General features: G+C 46.3%; 2 protein-coding genes across 3 annotated transcripts; both read right to left on the bottom strand.

Moving 5' to 3' along the window:
• Nucleotides 1-314: 314 nt before the first annotated feature.
• LOC109774203 (ATP synthase subunit delta', mitochondrial) lies at nt 315-3,235 on the bottom strand. Its single transcript, XM_020332911.4, has 2 exons — nt 2,841-3,235; nt 315-843 (listed from the first exon to the last, which is right to left on the bottom strand). The coding sequence occupies exons 1-2, from the start codon at nt 3,114-3,116 to the stop codon at nt 499-501; spliced, it is 621 nt and encodes a 206-aa protein (XP_020188500.1). The 5' UTR covers nt 3,117-3,235; the 3' UTR covers nt 315-498.
• A 615-nt stretch (nt 3,236-3,850) lies between these two features.
• LOC109774202 (putative casein kinase II subunit beta-4) lies at nt 3,851-12,995 on the bottom strand. Of its 2 annotated transcripts, none has more exons than XM_020332909.4 (5): nt 12,439-12,995; nt 5,404-5,622; nt 4,684-4,793; nt 4,390-4,555; nt 3,851-4,217 (listed from the first exon to the last, which is right to left on the bottom strand). In XM_020332909.4, the coding sequence occupies exons 1-5, from the start codon at nt 12,620-12,622 to the stop codon at nt 4,087-4,089; spliced, it is 810 nt and encodes a 269-aa protein (XP_020188498.1). In that variant the 5' UTR covers nt 12,623-12,995; the 3' UTR covers nt 3,851-4,086. The 2 variants fall into 2 exon arrangements, with proteins under 2 accessions (XP_020188498.1, XP_020188499.1); XM_020332910.4 differs by having other exon boundaries at nt 4,393-4,555; nt 12,439-12,913.
• Nucleotides 12,996-14,892: the final 1,897 nt, after the last annotated feature.

Genomic DNA, 14,892 nt, shown 5'->3' with positions numbered 1-14,892 from the left:
ACAGATTCAAGTTTGAGAAAAGAATGACTACTTTAGCTTCCTTTTCCTCTCAGCCTGCAAGAGTTTAGAGCGTGCCTTTCATATGTTTTAGCGAGGAAATAGACATCACAGATACACAGAACATGACAACATGTCATCATGGGTTGATAAAAACGTGCACAATTTTGAAGAGTTCAACTCACCAGGAACCACAACATCACAAACATGAAAAAAAATAACTTTGATTATATTTTGACAATTTGACTGCAATTATGAAATGGAAATCAATCAATTCCATTTGAAATGAAGAAATGAAAACTGAAGGCAGCACTGGATTTTGGAACACAGGAAAATATTACCATTACAAAAATCCTCGCAGGAAGAAACACAAGTCTTTCTTTGAGATGGAGTATAATTTATTTAAGATCATTCCCTCCATCCTCGTTCATGAGTTTGCGGACTTCAACTCACATTCTAAAGATGCGGATGAAAAGAACATAAAAATGTAAGATGCCATCATCAACCAGTCAATGCAGCATTGAGCGCACTGTGAACATCCACTCCGATCTGAGCTTCCGCCTTCTCTAGGTCAGTCGAGGCTGATCCAAGCTTGGCAGTGAATTCAGCAAGACCTTTCTGGACCAAGCTTTGGTCAATCTGATCAAGGGGGACAGCCTCAACAGCCACAACATCAGTAATGGAGTTTGCATGGATGAATGCAAAGCCACTGCTCACAAAGTACTTTGTAACATCATTTCCCTCATGTACAGACATAACACCAGGCTTGAGCTCTGCAATTGTGGAAACATGGCCTGGCAAAATACCCATCAGGCCAGTTGTAGCCGGTACCATTACCATGTCAACCTGACAATAGCCAAACAATATGAGATGAGTAGTGACAAAAACACAATACCATACCAATGATCAAGAGTAGCACTTTACACGAGCATAAGCATATACGAAATCAATTTACACAATTTGAAAATCATTCTCCGACCTTCTCCCGCCAAAAATGCAGCATCACAAAATTTACTTACCTCAAACACCAAAATTACTTATCAGACAAATAGCAACAATAAAATTGTTAGCTAATAACAAAATTGGAAACCTAAAAAACGTAAATTCAAAGACTCAGAAAAAGAATCAGATAACCAAAGACACTAGGTAACTTAAAGTAAATATTATTAACTGTAGATTAAGTTTAAGAAACGCTTGGTACATCAGACCATAAATTCACTTTCTTGCCGTCTGATAATTTAATTATCATCATCATGATTTGACACAGATTAGAGCATGTTCTACTCCCAGTTCAAGAAACCCACTCATTGCAATAAAAGATGCTACTCCCTCTGATCCCCCAAAACAGTTGCAAGTTATACTATGAGTAGTACCTGGCTCAGTTGTTTTCCCACAACATTTATACAAGATCGGACGGAGTAGTATTCAAGCAACTCATGACATGTCTTTGATACATTAAGAATAATATAGAAACATTCATGGCTAAATTGGAAACTGTACTGGGGCATTGCTACCACAAAAGGTCAAGAAAATATATCATGGGAGAATGTTATGATTGTTCCAGACATAAAGACTGTTTGTGCAAAACAGTGCAGTAAGTGAATGAAGGTTATCTCAATCAAGAAAATTGACAACAGGTATTATGAGTTAATGTCAGCGAGGGCAAATGTCGTTAAACATTAATATTGGTCCAAATACTGTAGCAACGGTGCACCATATCATGTGATCAGAAGTTCACAACTCATAAATGTAGCCCTATTGTCCTAAATCCACTAACAAGGCTCCAAACTACAGCTAAAAGTTAAGAATAATGAACCATATCACAACAAAGGAACAAACCAGAAAGCAAACAGAGCACTAAGGGGCTGTTTAGATATTGCATATGCTAACCCTGCCAATGCATGGGCGAGCCAAAATATTGGCGCTGCTTTCTGCCGCCCACACCCTGGCCGGTGGTTGGCAAAAAAGTGAACTAGAAAGCTGGAGGTAGTCAGGGCACGCTAAAGAATTGGCTTCGATCCAAACGGTTCCCATGTACCTGGTCAACGCCAATATTTTGGCTTGGCAGCCTGGGGCGCCAATCCAAACAACCTCTAAATGTGAAATATGAAAGAAAATCCGTTTTATCGGACTAATACTTAATCTAAACACTGGGGTAGAAGCTTGGGAGAAGAAAAACATACAAGGATACCCACAAGGAGGCATGTCCAATCCTCACGGTACAAATTGAAAAAGAAAATCATAGAAGTTTACTAGGACGCCACTAAGAATTTTACGGCCTGAAGATGCTAGCAGAAATCTTAAGTGCTTACAATTAAAGCATCCACAGCCCCAAGTGAAAACTGCAGGTCCTTGTGGATGGCAATAACCATTAGGAGGACAGATGTTCCACTCAGTACAGTCAATCAACATATAAGCCATCTGGTGCATGGCACTCCAAAAGGTGAGGTTTGGAATGATCGGGCTTACCCACAGAGACATGAGATTAACTGATATAATCCAACAATCTCACGCAGACTACAAAACTGAAGCGCACCCATGCACAGGATCAAGCGCAACAAGCGACCCAGCACAACCATTCCACCAGAACAATGACATGATCAAAAGCATCCCATGACAAGACCATACAAGGAACATTCGTGGTTCCTAACCAAATCGCCCCTAGGATTCCACCCATCCCGCGGGATGAACCAGATCACAAAGGCCCCTCTCCACACGCCCCTAATCTCCGACCGAAAAAGGAAAAACGGCCGCAAAATCGTGCGAACGGTCGGAACCCTAGACGCACACGCACAGATCTGAGATCGGGAGGTGGGACGACGGGGGAGGTTACGACGATATACCTCCTTGTTGGTGATCTCGGACTTGTAGGGGAGGACGAAGTTGACGGTGAGCTTGGAGGGAATGGAGGCCGGCGTGGGCGGGCGGGGCTTCATGGCCGACATGGGCGTCTGGGGGGGCTCGATGATTGTGGTCACCTTCTTCCACGCCTCCAGGAAGGCGGGGTCCTCGCCCGCCTCCGCGGGCGCCTGCGCCGTCGCGAGGGCCCTGCGGCTCATGGAGCCGCTGCCGGCAGCGGCGGCGCGGGAGGCGAGGCGGCGGACGGCGTGGCGCAGCATTTTTTTTCTCCCTCGTCGGACAGGTACGGGATGGATGCGTGCGACCTGCAGATGGGTGGGTGCTGAATGAATTGGGGGTTCCGGCGATTTGGAGAAGGCGACGCTAAGAGGAGTGGCGACACTGAAGGCGTTGTTGCGTTTGGGTTGGGCTGTTTGGGCTGGACCCGTCCGGGCCGGGCGCCTGGTAATTGCGTACATATATTTTGGTGACCTTCTGTCACGCAAATCTCAATGATTGTCTCAAAAAAAAAACGCAAATCTCAATGAAATGTAAAATCCACTCTTTCCAAAGTCCTCAACATCCTTCTTTCCAGATCGCATCATGCTTCTTCCTCTTCATCCACCATGATTCGAGACCTCGGGCCACCCACGAGAAGCAAAGGAGGGAGACACACGATGGGGTGGAGGAAGATCACAGGAGAAAATCAGCCAGCGAGACTCTCGGCGGGTGACAACTGCCGTAGGAGATTAAAAAAACCTAGGTTTTCCGGCAGGGGAATTGGAGCTATCGTGATAGCTGACATAAGCAGCTCTACGCTTATATTTGAAGGAGCTTCTAGAGGGTCCCACAATTCATATGACATCAAATTTTGACGAGTCATAAAGTGAATGAATTTAATTAAATAAACAAAGAGTTGTCTGCTGATTTAATTTTCTAATCCATTTCTTCCAAGTTGGCGTAACATAGCAATCAGATTTGCGGAAGAAATATCTAAACGATAACTGGCATGATATTGTCGACCATAACTTTGATTTCTCGATAGCTGCTGGTTTTGGAAACAGAGGTCCAGATTTACTAGCCAGTAGAGCTGGAATTAGGTTACAACATCGTCTCATGTCTTCTTTTATACCAATATTTCAATGTTGAATAGACCAGACAGGGCACACAATATGGGTGGGCAGCATGATCTGGCGATTGCACTCTTACAGTAGTCTTCCGGGGCCTCTTATCTTTTCCTTCACCTCCGCATCATGGCTTGTGGAGCTTGAAGCCAAATACGCGAGGAACATAGCGCTGCGAGGGCTTCTGGGGCTTGAGGTGATCGTACGTCATCAGAAACAGGTGAGGAAATGTTGTCCCAAAGTAGGCTCCATCAATATCTGGACATGGTCAAGAAAACAGCAAAATATAACAACAAAATAGCAATTTTCTTGAACTATGATATCCCAGTGATGCAGATATGTAAATATTTCTTTGTAGATGACACTCTTTTTTCCCCAGGAGAAAAACACACCAATTTGAGACAGTATAATAAGAGAGTGGTTAGGATACTGCCTTGGTATTTAGACCGTGGATAGTAGATGTCTTCGCACTTAGGACAGTATATCTTCACTGTACTAGACCGGTGAATATCCGATTGTCCAACTGGTAGACATGGTTGGCCACAGCAATAAACCCGTGGACATCGTCCAAAGTCATAGTTCTTGTATTTCTCCAGCTGCCAAAAATAAGGAATAAAAGTTACCACTTACTACAAATTAAACTTCACCGACATGAGCGAATTTTTCAGCCTTTCGGAAACAAATATGGGCAAGTACAGCAAAGCAAGGTTAGCATAACAGTTACCATAGCAGCCAACCCTTTACTGGTCAGAATGTATCGCGCATGAATTAGCCCATACAACATCTCAGCAGCTGATTCCACTAGCTCATTTTGTTCTTCTGTGAAAATATCACCTACATATTCAAATAATCAAGAACATCAGCAATAGCAGTAGGCAATGTAAAAGGAAACATGCACAATACCATGCCATGGACAAGTGAGAGCCATATATTGCACGAAATCAACCAACCAAAGCCCATGCAAAGGATTGATGTTATTTAGTGTGGCAGATAAAACCTTCCATTTATGCTTACAGTAATTGATATGGCACCTTTTACTTCAGCGTTTAACTAGTAAAGAGACAAATTCAAGGGCATTGAGAAACTAAAAAAATCTGTAACACCAAAAATGCATTAACTCCATCCCAGATTACTTGAATTAGATTTGTCTAGATAAATCTAACACATATCTAATACAAATCTAACACATATCTAGAGAAATCTAAGACAGCTAATTCGGGACGGAGGGAGTACTTAGAAACAGAGCCCAAGCAACCAGTAAGTGTTAACATCACTACTAATAAAGGCTTTGAGCATCCAAACTAGTGACGTTAAATGAGTCAAATAATTGTACAGGGACAACACATTTGCATCAGATCAAGTGCAGAAATGCATCTAACATTTATTGTTAACATACACCCGTCGGGTGGTTTCATTTAAATGAGTAAATATTGAGAACAATTACCATGGGAAGACTCAATATCTAAAATGAGATCAAGAGCATAATCATAATATGGAACTTGACTGCTAAGCCCACAAAGATTGAAGTCATCTTGAATGTAATCATCATCGACTTCACAGAAGAACTCATTCCCTCTTAGGTTGCAATACCATGAAATCCATGAGGTGTCTTCTCCATCAGAGCCACTAACATCTGATGCTTCACTGTCAGATTCAGACTCCCCTGCAACGTGAAGAGCATGGAAGCATCAATGCACTTGTTTACAAACTGATTCTCTCTCAAACACGCACCTAAATGCAGGTCATTATTTATTAGAAGAAAATGACAAAGGCGGCGCAGCAGTAGACCCCACCAAAGGTGGCCTCCGACCGACCAGAAACAAAAACCAGGCAAAGGGGGGGAAAACCTGTACAAACTAGGCTATTAGAAAAAAATAGAAAAACAGCAGCATATCTCCTAAGCTAACATAGATGACGCAAATACAACATGCATGCAGAAAATATATACATTGGAGCAACTATAAAAACATAGCTAGCAACAACTATAGCTAACTAACAATATAAAGTGCTACTGAAAGCAGAACTGGAATAACTCAACAGACCTGGAATACACCATAGCAATTAGGAGACAGGTAGATATGCTCTGCATCATACCTCTAAGTACAATTCCAAAGACAGATATAAGCATTAAGCCAACAATTTTGCATTATGCTCTCGACTTCTAGGCTATAGCATTACTAGGACATGGTACGTGCAAAGCACGTAGAGAAAACTACTCTTATGAATTTTGTAAGAGAAAAGTGCAACGGGTTGGTTTAAGTTCCATGATTATTAGGAGCATCTTACTAAGTAATATAGCACGATTAAAAAAACTATGCTTTGGTAACTATACTGCATTATCTTTATCCAGACCACATTATCTCATCTTTCTAGAACTCTCTCGTGAATCTTCACCTTTCTATTCTTCCTATCTTATCTGGTGTCCACATGAGTTGTCTAGAAAAAGAGCTTAAAACATACTGATGTGACTTGTTCACAGTAGCTACCCGTTGCCCCGTTTGTCATTGCCTCATCAGGTTGGACGGCAGGACAGTTGGATAAGGTAAACTGTAGCTGCGAATCCAGGCGACTTGAACCGTTGGATGGACTTTAATCTGCGACTAGCAGGCAGCAGCTCACAGATTTGCCACTTACCAACCGTCCGATGTAGCATATCTGATGGCTAATACCAAAACATATTCGTGCACTATAAAGGAGTATAGATATGTCTAAGGAAACAATATACTAACCCAAGAATTTGTGAGTGGAATCAAACTTAAAGAGAGAGCAAGAGCTTCTTCAAAGCAGAGCAGTATAAAAAAAGGGCAGCCCGGTGCACGTAGCTCCCGCTTGCGCAGGGTCCAGGCAAAGGTCCGACCGCTTTGGGTCTATAGTACGCAGCCTTTCCCTACATTTCTGCAAGAGGCTGTTTTCAGAAACAAATTTAATTTTCCCAGATGTTTTTACACCTTAAGCCACCGATATACTGATAAGTATTTATAGTCGAGCCATGAGGGTGCATTCCGTCTAAGATGGCTATTGGAGCAATTTAAGTATAATGATTGAAAACTTATGTAACTCCGCCTATGTTGTCTCAACATAGCTGGTCCCACGCCCGGGTAAAGGAGGAGGGTTGTGATAGGCTTGGCGAGCCAACGTAAAAACTCAGCCACTCTTATGGAGATGAAACCCAAAAGATTTTCGTTGGGGCGTAACCCTCTCAGCGACGCGCCACATCGGAACCCAGGTGTGGTGGAAAATGGGCAAGGGCCGGGCCGTCACCCCCCAGGTGGCGCGCCGTATCTTGATCCGGATACGGTGGCAAGTGAGCGAGGATCGGGTCGTCGCATCCTTAGTGGCGCGCTACATCGGCGCTCGGATGTAGTGGAAAATGAGCAAGGGTCTTTGCATTTGACTCGACGAGTGCGAAGGGTAAGGAAGCTAGCCGAGCCTAGGAGGATTCGCTTGGGTAGCTGGAACGTAGGGTCTCTGACAGGGAAGCTTCGGGAGCTAGTTGATGCAGCGGTGAGGAGAGGTGTTGATATCCTTTGCGTCCAAGAAACCAAATGGAGAGGACAGAAGGCGAAGGAGGTGGAGGATACCGGCTTCAAGCTGTGGTACACGGGGACGGCTGCAAACAGAAATGGCGTAGGCATCTTGATCAACAAGAGCCTCAAGTATGAAGTGGTAGACGTCAAGAGACGTGGGGACCGGATTATCCTGGTCAAGCTGGTAGTTGAGGACTTGGTTCTCAATGTTATCGTATGCTCCGCAAGTAGGCCACAATGAGAACACCAAGAGGGTGTTCTGGGAAGGCCTGGAAGACATGGTTAGGAGTGTACCGATTGGTGAGAAGCTCTTCATAGGAGGAGACCTCAATGGCCACGTGGGTACATCTAACACAGGTTTTGAAGGGGCGCATGGGGGCTTTGGCTATGGCATCAGGAATCAAGAAGGAGAAGATGTCTTAAGCTTTGCTCTAGCCTACGACATGATTGTAGCTAACACCCTCTTTAGAAAGAGAAAATCACATCTGGTGACTTTTAGTAGTGGCCAACACTTTAGCCAAATTGATTTCATCCTCTCGAGAAGAGAAGATAGGCGTGCGTGCCTAGACTGTAAGGTGATACCTGGAGAGAGTGTTGTACCCCAGCATAAGCTGGTGGTTGCTGACTTCCATTTTCGGATTCATGTCCAGCGGGATAAGCGTGCCAAAGTCGCTAGAACGAAGTGGTGGAAGCTCAAGGGGGAGGTAGCTCAGGCGTTCAAGGAGAGGGTCATTAAGGAGGGCTCTTGGGAGGAAGGAGGGGACGCGGACAATGTGTGGATGAAGATGGCGACTTGCATTCGTAAGGTGGCCTCGGAGGAGTTTGGAGTGTCCAGGGGAAGGAGAAGCGAAGATAAGGATACCTGGTGGTGGAATGATGATGTCCAGAAGGCGATTAAAGAGAAGAAAGATTGCTTCAGACGCCTATACCTGGATAGGAGTGTAGACAACATAGAGAAGTACAAGATGGCGAAGAAGGCCGCAAAGCGAGCTGTTAGTGAAGCAAGGGGTCGGGCATATGAGGACCTCTACCAACGGTTAGGCACGAAGGAAGGCGAAAGGGATATCTATAAGATGGCCAAGATCCGAGAGAGGAAGACGAGGGATATTGGCCAAGTCAAATGCATCAAGGATGGAGCAGGCCAACTTTTGGTGAAGGACGAGGAGATTAAGCATAGATGACGGGAGTACTTCGACAAGCTGTTCAATGGGGAGAATGAGAGTTCTACCATTGAACTGGACGACTCCTTTGATGAGACCAGCATGCGTTTTGTGCGGCGAATCCAGAAGTCTAAGGTCAAGGAGGCTTTAAAAAGGATGAAAGGAGGCAAGGCGATGGGCCTGATTGTATCCCCATTGAGGTGTGGAAAGGTCTCGGGGACATAGCGATAGTATGGCTAACCAAGCTTTTCAACCTCATTTTTCGGGCAAACAAGATGTCAGAAGAATGGAGACGGAATATATTAGTACCAATCTTCAAGAACAAGGGGGGTGTTCAGAGTTGTACTAATTACCATGGAATTAAGCTGATGAGCCATACAATGAAGCTATGGGAGAGAGTCATTGAGCACCGCTTAAGAAGAATGACAAGCGTGACCAAAAATCAGTTTGGTTTCATGCCTGGGAGGTCGACCATGGATGCCATTTTCTTGGTACGACAACTTATGGAGAGATATAGGGAGCAAACGAAGGACTTGCATATGGTGTTCATTGACTTGGAGAAGGCCTATGATAAGATACCGCAGAATGTCATGTGGTGGGCCTTGGAGAAACACAAAGTCCCAGCAAAGTACATTACCCTCATCAAGGACATGTACGATAATGTTGTGACAAGTGTTCGAACAAGTGATGTCGACACTGATGACTTCCCGATTAAGATAGGACTGCATCAGGGGTTAGCTTTCAGCCCTCATCTTTTTGCATTGGTGATGGATGAGGTCACGAGGGATATACAAGGAGATATCCCATGGTGTATGCTCTTTGCGGATGATATGGTGCTAGTTGACGATAGTCGGACGGGGGTAAATAGGAAGTTATGAGTTATGGAGACAAACCTTCGAATCGAAAGGGTTTAGGCTTAGTAGAACTAAACCCGAGTACATGATGTGCGGTTTAAGTACTACTAGGTGTGAGGAGGAGGTTAGCCTTGATGGCCAGATGGTACCTCAGAAGGACACCTTTTGATATTTGGGGTCAATGTTGCAGGAGGATGGGGGTATTGATGAAGATGTCAACCATCGAATCAAAGCCGGAAGGATGAAGTGGCGCCAAGCTTCTGGCATTCTCTGTGACAAGAGAGTGCCACAAAAGCTAAAAGGCAAGTTCTACAGGACGGCGGTTCGACCCGCAATGTTGTATGGCGCTGAGTGTTGGCCGACTAAAAGGCGACATGTTCAACAGTTAGGCGTGGCGGAGATGCGTATGTTGAGATGGATGTGTGGCCACACGAGGAAGGATCGAGTCCAGAATGATGATATACGAGATAGAGTTGGGGTAGCACCAATTGAAGAGAAGCTTGTCCAACATCGTCTAAGATGGTTTGTGCATATTCAGCGCAAGCCTCCAGAAGCTCCAGTGCATAGCGGACGGCTAAAGCGTGTGGAGAATGTCAAGAGAGGGCGGGGTAGACCGAATTTGACATGGGAGGAGTCCATTAAGAGAGACCTGAAGGATTGGAGTATCACCAAAGAGCTAGCTATGGATAGGGGTGCATGGAAGCTTGCTATCCATGTGCCAGAGCCATGAGTTGGTTGCGAGATCTTATGGGTTTCACCTCTAGCCTACCCCAACTTGTTTGGGACTAAAGGCTTTGTTGTTGTTGTTGTTGATTGAAAACTTATGTATTTCTGCACCTAATTTGTATGATTCATGCGGAAAACAAGCAAATGAGAAAAGCATCTAACATAGAAACTAATGAAGCCTAACGATAAGGTTTCCCTAATCCAATGGCCTATGAGGCATTTAGTTTGAGACTTGGTGGTGGCACACATTGCTCTACACAAGCAACTCAAGAGTCAAAAAGACTTCTGCTGTAACAAGACAAGTCTCAAACTTGAGGATCTATTTTATTTTTGTTCTTGTTGGGAGAGATTAAATTCGGTAGGTTACTTTGCTAACATTAAAAAAAGGTGATTAGACACTGCGATAATCTAGAATTGCGCAAAGCGTGCACATTTTGAGCGTCTTACATTAGTTTACAGAGGGAGTATTTGCAAGTAGAATTGAAGTATTGCAGATAGTAGTTAAAATAAAACGAGTAAACATATGCTCCGTGAGCTCATATACCAGCATCTCAAAACACCCAAAGAGATGACGAGGTAACAACATCACTAAATGCAGCTACACAACCCACAATCACCTTCAGAGAATCTTAGCAAAACTGAAAATTCAATATGCGTATACAACAGCAAACCAACCTTCTCAATCTGCAGGTAACACTTTTTTGCTGGTAGATGCAAATAACACATCCAAAAAGCATCTCAGAAGGACGGTTCGATGGAGCTCGCGACTCCGGAGCCCCCATCCCAACCCCCACCCCGCCACCACCACTTCCTCCCCTCGTCCGTACCGTCCTTCGGACGCGCTGCTAGACTCGCACCTCCCCCCCCTCCCCCCCCCTCCCGGGAACCAAACCTCCGCCCGCCTCTTCTTCTCTGGTCCGGGCAGAGCTGCTGCTTCCTCGCCGGAGACTGCAGCACGTCCTCTCCTCCATATCGCACCCCCCGTGCGGCGCTCGACTACAGCCACCTTGCGCTCCTGTGTGACGTTTGACTTCTGCCTCCTCGCGCCCCCATGCTCGTTCTCGGACCGCCGATGGCTTGGCAGCCTAGGCCTGGGGCTCCGCCTCTCATCACGACAGCTGGCTGCCTAGGCCTGGGGCTCCGCCTCTCATCACGACAGCTGGCTACCTCACTCGGCCTGTCGCAGGATCTAGGGGCCATGCCCCCAAGCCGGCCCGTATCACATCCTCACGATGGAACCACGGCGCGTCTGTTGCCGCACGACGCTCCACTTCTCCCTCTTGCGCCCCACGTCCTCTCCCCTGCCTGACGTCGGCGCCGCCCGGTGCACCAGCCCTCCCTCCGATCCATGCCACACGACAGTCCCTGCTTGCGCGCTCCCCTGTTGCAGGGGAGGCATGTGCCGCCGGCGTTGTCGCTAGATCTGTCGTTGCCCAACGTGCCTGCCGATGCCAAGCCACCCGGCGCCTGCTCACACGATTGGAGGGCTGCGAAGGCCACCCTCGCGTTGGCCCTCGCCGTCCTGGTTCGGTCGGTGGTGGACGTCTGCTCCACTCGGCCATCACCCAACCACTGCTGCATCGCCCCACCTCCTACATGCTTAGGTAGTTGACCCTTGCGTTCTGTTGTAAATGGTAATTGGGTTCTTTTGAGTTTTTCTGTTTCTTGCCTTGGCAGGATGTACTTGCCACTCGGGTTTGGTTTTCGATCCGGTTTTCCACATAAGCTGGATCAAGGTTTTTGAACAGGTTTCCCGTATAAACCAGCTCCATTTCATTGAATAGAGATCAATATTCAGGTGGGGATCCCCCCAAACCCACCTGACATATATTCAAAAAAAGAAACATCTTGGAAGCTTATCCTAACATTCCAAAATATATAACAAATCTCTAACACCTTCACAGGTACCAAAAAGCCAGATGCCAGTGGTCCATTCCAAAAGCACACCAACACACTTGCCACTAACATTCAACGTAAACAACAACAAAAAAAGATCTGCCACAGGCGCTCAAATCCGCATAGCAATGGCACGTCAGCAGGCAAATGAAGATGGAAGTGGAACCCCAATCCATAGCCAAATTTTATCCTAGTAGAACGCATGCTGCCCTTCACAGCCCAGGAACGTAACTCCAGACCCCACGAACGCCTCACAACACCACGGATTATCAGACCACGGAACTTCATGTGTGGGAAGAGGGGGAGATCGCGTCACCTTCGGAGCAGCGGCCCTTGGGGATGGAGGACGGCACTACGACGCGGTTGTGGTTGCCTCGGGCACCCGCCGAGCCTCTCGACGTGGAGGGTGACGCGGCCGCCTTCTCCAGGTGCTTATCGAGCGCGTCGCTGATGCGCTTCCGGTCCAGCCCCGCCCCTCCGGCCGCCCCCTGCTTATACATCTGTCGCGCTGACAACGACGAAGCCCCCCTCAACGCTGCTGCCGCAGCAGCGTCCTCTCACGCGGGAAGCGCCATCTGAGGTTAGGGTTGGAGCAGGGATGGGTCGAGAGCCCAGGCGAGGGGGGAGCACGGGAGGGAGGTGGCGCCAATTTCGAGGGCATGGAGGGGTGGGAGTGCAAAAGTAAAGTGAAGGATGCAACGAGGACGAACAACGACACAATCAAACAGCCTAGGAGGCTAGGAGCCTCCCTATCGGAGTGTCGTACAGATCTTTTCGGCTGGCCGTTGTCCAAACGTTCACAGATATGCTCGCATTTTTTTATCCTGTTTGCAGGCCGCTACGGACCGGATCAGACTCCATCGTGCGGCTGCTATGCCAGGTGTCCCCTGGTCGGATTTTGTCTTCGCGCAGCGACCGTGCACCTGGGTCCGGTTGCATCGCTCGGCGCAGCGACCCACTTTTTGTGGTGTGCCCCGTTGTCATGGACGCTGTAGGATGAAACCGATGGTGAGCGAGGACATAGTAGTGGGCGTCGGTGGTTTCGTATTTCGTGCCACTATCATCTCCCACGCATCCACCATTTGCCCCATCCTCTCCCCTCTCTCCTTTCTCCTCTCTCACCAGTAGCAACCGCAGCCAGAGCCGGGCGCAGGAAGGCGAAGGCATAGCGTGGGCGGCATTCGCTGCTTGTCGCCGGCGTAGGTATGGCCCCTGCCCGTCCTCGAATCTTCTCCCCTTGTCGTTTATCCCCTCAGCACGGTAGTTTGTTGGTGGTCGTCGACGAGGGAAGAAGTGGTTACCGCGGTGTCAGAGGGGTGGCGTTGCTTACCGCGGCGGTGACGAGGTAGTTTGTCATGATCTCGAATTTTTTGAGTTATACCGCAGCGTTGTAGCGTGATTTCCTTTGCTATTTTGTCGGTTAGATCCCGTCTCAAACAGGCGCATCCATATCACGTAGTTACGGCGAGGGATCTTGGTTCGGCGCCCCAGAAATCTAGGGTGATTTTTGGTTGATTTTTCAGGTTGATTTTGCAGTTTCCCCTCAAACCCTAGATAGACAATTTTGGTTCAAACTTGATGTGGTAGAGAAATCAGTAGTTGTGGTTGATCCTCTTTTCGATTTTGGGGTTGTTATTTTTTCTACACACTTGCAACTGAGGTGTATCCAGTTGGCATTTGTAGATGTATGAGTTGCACCAAAACAAAATGCTGTTGAATACCTTGATTTGGGGATGGTGTGGTTTATGTGTAGGAGAGGTACATCCAACTTGGCTAAACTTGTTGTAACTATGCATTTTTAACCTGTGAGGGTGTGTAACTGAAACAAATTTTGTGTGCAACTACATGCCTTTTAGCGTGCAACTTGAAGAAATGATTTGTGCAACCAGAAGTTGACATTGTGCATAACCTGTTTTTTGCAGTAAAATGGGTGTAGAAGGAGAAACTGGTGGAAGCAAAGGAGGGATAATTTCATTACCCATGTGCTTTTCGTAGAGAAGGCTTTTTGAGCAAGCTTGATGTGTTATGCGCGTTGTCTTCACTTTTATGTAATTGTCCGTTCTTGTTGTTTTTGTCTCATGTAAGGGAATGTACTGCAGTCTAATTAGTGAAATCAGAAATGGACTGCTGAGCGGGCCCTTTGCACCTCCGCCGACGAGGGTGATGAAGTTCAGGTAAGGATCTAGGATAACCTAAACAGCTGTTTCCGTACTTGAGGCATTGTACGGAATTTTTTCCAGTGTGAGTAACTAGGCTCTGAAATATTGTTTTTTGGTGTTTTGTCTTTTTTTTTTATGCTCCTTCTCGTGATTTTATTTTGTGTCATGTATGTAGGCAGACGATGGTGATCAATATCGTCTTGTAAAGCGTCAAAGACGGATAGCGAAAGCCGTAGTGCCCGATGTAGGTGCTTCCTCATCTGCAGCAGCTGTTAAGGTATATCTAGTTGACTTTTTTTGTTGTAATCTTTTTGCAGTTGCACATTAATTTTGTAGTAGTTGGTTGCCCTTACTTTTGTTGTTGCACATGAAAATGATTGGGGTTGGCACACTTTTTTACCTTTGTTGTTCCATATAAAAATGATATGATAGTTGGTAGTATTTTTTATGGGAGTTTATTTTTTCCTTGGGTCATTCTCATGAAAATAATAGTAGTTGCATATTAAATTGGTTGTAGTTGCACATTAAATTGGTAGTAGTTGGCAACCCCTTACATTTTTGCTGTTGCACATGAAATTGATTGTAGTCGGCACCCATACCTTTGTTGTTGC

This window comes from Aegilops tauschii, chromosome 2 (genome assembly GCF_002575655.3).
Source record: "Aegilops tauschii subsp. strangulata cultivar AL8/78 chromosome 2, Aet v6.0, whole genome shotgun sequence".
NCBI lineage: Eukaryota > Viridiplantae > Streptophyta > Magnoliopsida > Poales > Poaceae > Aegilops > Aegilops tauschii.
The sequence above is the reverse complement of the archived record's forward strand: the minus strand, read 5'-3'. Positions and strand labels throughout refer to the sequence as shown.

What these genes read in the sequence shown, in the direction of transcription:
- LOC109774203 (XM_020332911.4), bottom strand. Translation starts at nt 3,116, where the DNA reads ATGCTGCGCCACGCCGTCCGCCGCCTCGCCTCCCGCGCCGCCGCTGCC. An exon ending in CCGAGATCACCAACAAGGAG is followed by an intron (nt 844 to 2,840) that starts GTATATCGTCGT and finishes GGCTATTGTCAG; the next exon opens with GTTGACATGGTAATGGTACC.
- LOC109774202 (XM_020332909.4), bottom strand. Translation starts at nt 12,622, where the DNA reads ATGTATAAGCAGGGGGCGGCCGGAGGGGCGGGGCTGGACCGGAAGCGC. An exon ending in AGATATTGAGTCTTCCCATG is followed by an intron (nt 4,794 to 5,403) that starts GTAATTGTTCTC and finishes TTGAATATGTAG; the next exon opens with GTGATATTTTCACAGAAGAA. An exon ending in ACGGTCTAAATACCAAGGCA is followed by an intron (nt 4,218 to 4,389) that starts GTATCCTAACCA and finishes GACCATGTCCAG; the next exon opens with ATATTGATGGAGCCTACTTT.